Source organism: Alosa pseudoharengus, unplaced genomic scaffold (assembly GCF_046254945.1).
Source record: "Alosa pseudoharengus isolate Yale_2024_CS ecotype anadromous, Long Island Sound unplaced genomic scaffold, YU_APseudo_1.1 YU_APseudo_1.1_scf_23, whole genome shotgun sequence".
Lineage (NCBI taxonomy): Eukaryota > Metazoa > Chordata > Actinopteri > Clupeiformes > Clupeidae > Alosa > Alosa pseudoharengus.
The window spans coordinates 16,575,282-16,582,781 of record NW_027468685.1 but is presented as its reverse complement, the minus strand read 5'-3'; the positions used below and the strand labels follow the sequence as shown (position 1 = coordinate 16,582,781).

Below are 7,500 nucleotides of genomic sequence, written 5' to 3'. Positions count from 1 at the left end.
AAGACATCCATGTTTAAGCTTCTACTGTTTTCAGATTTGGTGTTTGTATTTAATTAGCTGGCTAAATTGGATTAAGAGGATTGTTGCTGATTTCCTCTCCTCTCCCGTCCAGAGTAAAGACCTGCAGCTGGACATCATCCCCGCCAGTGCTCCAGGGTCAGAGGTCAAGCTGAGGGACGCCGCCCACGAGCTCAACGAGGAGAAGCGCAAGTCGGCCCGCAGGAAGGAGTATGTGTGCTCCCACTCTCAGCATCTGCCCACACACACACACACATTCTCTCTCTCTCTCTCTCTCTCTCTCTCTCTCTCTCTCTCTCTCTCTCTCTCTCTCTCTCTCTCTCTCTCTCTCTCTCTTTCTCTCTCTGAAGCATGAAGTGTCTATGGATTCTTTCTGTCTTTCTTCCTCCTTCTGTAAGTCTTCTCTTCACTTTTCACTCTACACTCCCTGTGCAGCTGGGGTCTGGCTCTCAAAACCTCTCATATGCATACTGTTACATACATACATACATACATACTGTACGTACATACACATCCCCTCATGCATTAACACACACAGACACAAGCTGTGTTATGGCTCCCCATCATATGTGATTATAACTCATGTCAGCAACCTCTCCTCAGTAGCTCATGTAATTCCAGACAGTCTCCAAGTCTCCTGGCTAATAATTGATGAGAGTGCGGGTTAAAGTGTGCTTGATCTCCTCCGTTATGGGACAAATCTGCACATTCAGCTATATGTGGGAGGCTGTGTTTTAATAATGTATGCCTGACATGGTTCATCATTGCATCATTTAAGTGGAGGAAAAAAATCTCCCCAGAGTTTTGGAGGAGATGGCGACAGAAGGAGATGATTCATCAGACAGACTTCTCCTCTCTGTTTTGTTTGAAACCTACAGACACTAAATGTGTGGAACTCTTTGTAACGGTGGCTTTGGATTCATGGAGTATTGGCTTGGAGATTGATGACGAGCTTGGTGAATAATACTTTTTCATGGTTTTGTTTTTTGCAGGTTTATCATGGCTGAACTGATTCAGACAGAGAAGGCCTATGTCAGAGACTTGAGAGAATGCATGGATGTAAGTATCTCACCCTATTGTTCACATTTGTAGTGTCTTCATGGACAATTCAAACATGTCTGCCTAAATAACATATGAATGCCACCTCTACAGTAGCATTGCTTGCATTTTCAGCTTTTGTGTGATTGTTGTGTTGTGTGATTGTTACATGCATTGCAACATACTTGCGTTTAAACCCACCTGAGATTGCACAAAGGAAGGGTCTTGAGCAGTATTGTTAAGTTGTCCTCCTCATCTTAGACGTACCTGTGGGAGATGACCAGTGGTGTTGAGGAGATCCCACCAGGAATTGTCAACAAAGAGCACATCATCTTCGGCAACATGCAGGACCTCTACGAGTTCCACCACAAGTGAGCTGACCTTACAACCCCCTCTCATGCTGTGGTGTCCGTGTGTGTGCATTGATTTTTGTACTCATGTTCCTTGTCCTCATTTCCAGTATATTCCTCAAAGAGCTTGAGAAATATGAGCAGCTTCCTGAAGATGTGGGCCATTGCTTTGTAACCTGGGTAAGTCTGTGTGTATGTGCTACTGCGTAGTGAACTTGATTGCCTCTTCTTTTGCTCTGTAAGACTGGAAATATTCTAGTGCATTTTCAACAATCCATACAATTAATTCTCTTTTATTTGCGCAATGTATTTCCATATAAGATAACAATGACAATTCTGTGCCTTTATGAATGAACTAAAGATTCTGTTTAAATTGAGGTCATAACTGTATGGAGGTAGACATTTGAAGTAATTTCTGGAAGACTTGCGTCATTTGAATAACAACTTTGTGTAACAACCATGCATTGTTCTCGTCACAGGCGGACAAGTTCCAGATGTACGTGAACTACTGCAAGAACAAGCCAGACTCCACACAGCTGATCCTAGAGCACGCTGGACCTTACTTTGACGTGAGTCACCACCATCTCAGGCCTCTCAGCTAACTCTGGAGCTACAGAAGTATAGCTATAAATGGCATTTACACTGTTAACCCTCTATTTTTGTTTGTTTGTTTATTTGTTTTCTGCCATAACAGGAGATTCAACAGAGGCATCGGCTGGCCAATTCCATCTCTTCATATCTGATCAAGCCTGTGCAGAGAATCACCAAGTACCAGCTGCTGTTAAAGGTTAGATAAGTCACACATGACTGAATAAAGCGTTTTGGAATCAAACTTCATATATACCAATCTGCATTTATGTTTATTTCGCAAGCATGTATCCAAAGCAACTAGCAGTATTTCTTAGATGTATGTTTTTATCTTTGCTGTGATTTTCTTTGCTGTGACTACTAATGTATGTCGGAAAATCCCAGGATTGATCGCTCTTTCTAGTTGACATGCAGTGACCGTACATTTCATGACCAGTGAATATGCACTAAGACATCTTTGCAAGTACTATGGCAGGTCAATTTTCATTGACCGGTTTTAAAGGTCAGATATTTTCTTCACTGCTAGAACTCCGAGCTGCTTGGAAATGCTGGTCGGTGACCTGCACTAAGTGTTATCCAGAGTCAAGCTAGTTGCCCTAATTCACTGATCCGAGAACAGCCTGTTGGCATCAGAGCCACCAGCCCACTGAGGAATCAGACGCAGTGCATTTTGGGTGATTGCTCTTAGAGGAAGGGCAGACACGACAACGTAAAGGTGGTTTGAATACTGAAATACTGAATACTGTGTGTGCGTGTGTGTTTCTGCAGGAGCTGCTGACCTGCTGTGAAGAGGGTAAGGGTGAAATCAAAGATGGCCTGGAGGTCATGCTCAGCGTGCCAAAGAAGGCCAACGATGCCATGCACCTCAGCATGCTGGAGGGTGAGTTGTGTACACACACACACACACACACACACACACACACACACACACATATCCCCCACCCCGCCATCTCCGGCGAAGGAGGAGGAAGCGTTGAGCAAACACGAAGAGAATGCAGACGACGTGCGCTCAGGCGTCCCTCTAATTGAGGCCATTTAACCCCAATTACTGAGATCTACTCGGCAGGTTGTGTGGAGGCACGGCAGCCAGAAATATGAGCGGATATGATACTCTGTACACAAAATACCGAAAGACCATCTCTTTGGGTAGTAGTGCTACTTGGTCTACTTTATGATCCCTTTGGATGTTGTTATTCACTAATAAATACATAATGAATCTCAGTTACTGGAATAGAGTGAGGCCTCTCCTTCAAAAGTAATGACTGGCTATAGTGGCCATCTACAGCCCTTGTCCTCCTTGAGTAGAATGGTGATACAGTTGAGATTGATGATACAGTAGTCTGTTGCGGTACATGTAGTGCGCTACAATTTTCACAATGCCAGATTAATTTGTCCCTCCCTCTCCCAGGCTTCGATGAGAACATCGAGTCCCAGGGCGAGCTGATCCTGCAGGAGAGCTTCCAGGTGTGGGACCCCAAGACCCTGATCCGCAAGGGTCGCGAGCGCCACCTCTTCCTCTTCGAGATGTCGCTGGTCTTCAGCAAGGAGGTCAAAGACTCCAACGGCCGCAGCAAGTACATCTACAAGAGCAAGCTGTTTGTAAGTGATGCCCTCCGCACCGTTTCACTCATCTCCTCTCCTCTCCTCTCCTCTCCTCTCCTCTCTCATCTTTCTCGCCGGCTCTTGCCTACCTCTCTCTCTTGCAGAGGCGTGATTGCGTGCTCCAGGAGCGAGGCTACTGTGCTTGGCTTCCTTTGTGCTTTTTTTTTTTACCTCTTCTCTCTAGTTCCTCTGTCAAATCTCTTTTGTGTGTTGGATCACATCTTACTATATGCAGAATAAATTGGAAAGCTCTCACCTCTCTCTATATGCGTGCGTGTGTGTGTGTGTGTGTGTGTGTGTGTGTGTGTGTGTGTGTGTGTGTGTGTGTGTGTGTGTGTGTGTGTGTGTGTGTCTCCCCAGACGTCGGAGCTTGGCGTGACTGAACACGTGGAGGGGGACCCCTGCAAGTTTGCCCTGTGGGTGGGCCGCACCCCCACCTCCGACAACAAGATTGTGCTCAAGGTAGGAGAGCCCACATCCATGTGTTGTGCTGTGCTTTCTTCTTGCCTTTCACTTTCTTTGGTTTTCCCTTGGTTATACATCTCACACTCCCTCCCTCTCTCTCTCTCTCTCTCTCACTCTCTCTCACTCCCTCTCTCCCTCTCTCTCTCTCTCTCTCTCTCTTCCTCTCTCTCTCACTCTCTCTCTCTTTCTTTCTTCCTTTCTTCCTTTCTCCCTCTTTCTTTTTCTTTTTATCTCTGGCTTCTACCATGGTTGTTTCTGTTTCCTTCTCTATATTTGTACTCTTTCTCTCTCTCTCTTTCTCTCTATTTCTTTTCCGACTTTTTTCTCTTCCTTGGTTTGCTTCATGGCATGGCCCGTGTGGTGGTGGTCCTGTGGGTTTGTGTTGCTTATGAAGTGTCTATGGATCCTTTCTGTCTTTCTTCCTCCCTCTGTAAATCTCTCCGCTCTTATTTCTCTTCACTTTTCACTCTTTACACTCCCTATGCAGCTGGGGTCTGGCTCTCCAAACTTTACTCTCTCTCTCTCTCACTCTCTCTCTCTCTCTCTCTCTCTCTCTCTCTCTCTCTTTCTATCTCACTCTCTCACTCTCTCTTTCTATCTCACTCTCTCACTCTCTCTCTCTCACTCTCTATCTCTCACTCTCTCTCTTTCTCTCTCTCTCTCTCTCTCTCTCTCTCTCTCTCCCTCCCTCCCTCCCTCCCATGTGCTGAGGAGGCTGTTATGTAAATGCTTGCATCTCTGAATATTAACTAATCGGAGTGGGATAACATGCTTTACGCCCACGCTCACTGACTTGAGCTTCTGCTCCGAGCCCTCCTACCGGGTGCTAAATCAATTTTCGCACTTTTCCGGAGAAGTGAGAGTTCTATAAATTCCCTCACTTTCTTTGTGTGCACGTTCCCCTGCACCTTACTCTGAGTAGGGTTGTGCTTTTTTTTTTTTGCAAAGTCTGTGACTAGCTTTGCTTTACATAATGTTTCAGACTGTTTTTTGTAGTTTTTATTAAAGCTATTATTGAAATTAAACTATTGATTGGTTAATTTTAGTAGAGGGCAGACTGTATAAATTATATTTTGATTTATTTTGTTTATGCCTCTTAAAATATGTCAACAAGCTTTTAGAAAGGCTTCATAGCCTAAGTGGTGGAGTAGCTTTTCATATCCCGTATAAACCGGAGCTCAGCTTAGTTGGTGATTTGCAAGAAAAGCATGTTAACCAATTTGCGCCACATCCATACTTAAAAAAAGAGAAATAAAATCCAATTAACCCCCCACTAAAACGGTGGACTGTGAACTGACACTTGTGGCTGAGTGCACTGTAAATGGTTTCTGCCTTCTAATGCAATACTGTGTACTAACTCCCATCTAAACTGCATGCCTACTCTGCACTTCTGTAAAAAGTACTCTTATATTGAAGTCTCGTGCTCACCTCATGATATGTATGTCTTTTAACCATACAGTGATTTAAATCATACAATTATTTATATTTATGTGCCCATCTGTGCCCAAGTAATGTAGGCCATAACTCGTTCAAATACTGTTTGTTGTTTTGCAATTAAATAGTTTATATTGAGTTCATATAATTATGACTCCAAAGGTTTACTGATATTGTTAATAATACTTAAAGAAGTCACTTTGCTTGATATGAAAGCTTTAACTTTTGACTGATATTATATCACCCAACATAAGCATAACCAGTTATTAGGTCCTATGTACTAATCTATGTAGTTTATTCTGTTTATAAGATCATCTATCGTAGAGGCGCCAACAGAACTACAGAATCTGAATTCCGCATTGATAAATTAGCCAACCCATCCATCGTAATGCATCATTCAGCACCAACTCTGGTCCAGTCAACCACAAACTATCAGTGTCTCCTGTCTGTCAGTATGGTTACATGTCCCATTCTAACTGTCCTGCACTTACCAAACTGAAAGAGTGAAATTCTCTATTCTATATTTTAAACCAAGCCAAGTCAGGGAAGCAAACATGGGGCCATGGTGAGTAAAGACCCTTGGAGTATATAAACCCCCTAGACACTCCTCATTCAAATTAACAGCACCAGAGTTACCAAACTTACCTAACCAGTTTTATGTCTTTTTTTTTTTCCCTACTCTTTCTGTTGCTCACCCTAATACACACACTCTCACACACGCAACGACATGCATACAAACCTCTCTATGTCTACAACCATACACACACACACACACACACACACACACACACACACACACACACACCTTTTCTTTTCTCTCTCTCTCTCTCTGTCACAAACAAACACATATACAGGCCTCCAGCATCGAGAACAAGCAGGACTGGATCAAGCACATCCGCGAGGTGATCCAGGAGCGCACGGTTCACCTGAAGGGGGCGCTCAAGGAGCCCATCCACATCCCCAAACCCTCCACGGCCAAACACAAGGGCCGCAGGTACACGCCAAAGTCAGTACAGCCTACTTACTACTTCCCAACCTCTCTGTGTAGTCCTGTGCAGTCTGACCTAATCGTTTTGATGTTGTATGTTTGTGGTCGTGTTTTGCCTGTGTTGTATTTTGTGAGTGACAAAGAAATGATATGTGTGTGTGTTTTGCGATGTCCTAGTTGAGCTGTTTTACTCATAGACTATATTTTGTAGTTTTTGTTATGTTTTTGTTTTGGTCTTTGTTTGAGACTGAGACTCATCATAGATTAATATTCCTTAACTCTGGTATACCTCAGTAGAAACTAAGAGCTTCCTGGCTTTTACTAAGTGCTAAATGTGTTGAAGCGTCTTTAACAAGCTGGTGTGTACCTTGATGTCTATTAGAAGACCCCTACTGATGTCCAGCGTGCTTGTCTTTGTCTACCACAGAGATGGAGAGGACCTGGACAGCCAGGGTGACGGCAGCAGCCAGCCTGACACCATCTCTCTGGCCTCACGCACCTCCCAGAACACCCTGGACAGCGACAAGGTGAGACACCCACTCACCTACCAACTCACGGGCAATATAGTCAAGTCCAGTCACTTTGTTTGTATAGCGCATTTAAAACAACAGGACTGCTTCACAGACGAGGCAGTTAAGAGTTGACAAACAGGAGTACTCTTGAGTATAGTAGTGGTGGGAGCAGATCTAGTACCTGTTGTACAGTAGTAGTAGTAGTAGTAGTAGTAGTAGTAGTCGCAGCTTCGTCTCATCACAGTAGAAGTTCTTTAGGAGAGGGGTAGGATTAGGAGGTAGTGCTAGCATTGAGCATAGGAGGAGCAGCCGGAGAAGGAAGAAGAGTAGTTGGACGTCCGGTCACACTGGCTAGCTGCAGCTGCTAGCAGGTATTGTGGGAACTTTGAAAAAGGCAGAAGTCAGCACTACCTGCAGGGATTTATATTTCAACTCTAAAGCACGCAAAGCCAGGAAGGAGATTTTTGCTGGTGTGACATTAGCCATGAGATTGGGAGATGCTGGG

The 7,500-nt window shown here is 44.2% G+C and overlaps 1 protein-coding gene across 6 annotated transcripts in view; it reads left to right on the top strand.

The window, feature by feature from the left end:
• The window catches only part of trioa (trio Rho guanine nucleotide exchange factor a), a 120,123-nt gene that overhangs the window by 91,735 nt on the left and 20,888 nt on the right, over positions 1–7,500 (top strand). For 4 of the 6 annotated variants that reach the window (XM_076301819.1, XM_076301821.1, XM_076301818.1 and 1 more), the window contains 11 exons: positions 113–228; positions 1,011–1,077; positions 1,318–1,427; positions 1,517–1,586; positions 1,886–1,975; positions 2,101–2,193; positions 2,763–2,874; positions 3,403–3,593; positions 3,957–4,058; positions 6,350–6,501; positions 6,911–7,010. In XM_076301819.1, coding sequence (XP_076157934.1) covers positions 113–228; positions 1,011–1,077; positions 1,318–1,427; positions 1,517–1,586; positions 1,886–1,975; positions 2,101–2,193; positions 2,763–2,874; positions 3,403–3,593; positions 3,957–4,058; positions 6,350–6,501; positions 6,911–7,010 — 1,203 coding nt within the window. The remainder of the gene's footprint in view (positions 1–112; positions 229–1,010; positions 1,078–1,317; positions 1,428–1,516; positions 1,587–1,885; positions 1,976–2,100; positions 2,194–2,762; positions 2,875–3,402; positions 3,594–3,956; positions 4,059–6,349; positions 6,502–6,910; positions 7,011–7,500) is intronic. The other 2 variants (XM_076301822.1, XM_076301820.1) reach the window with 1 other exon arrangement.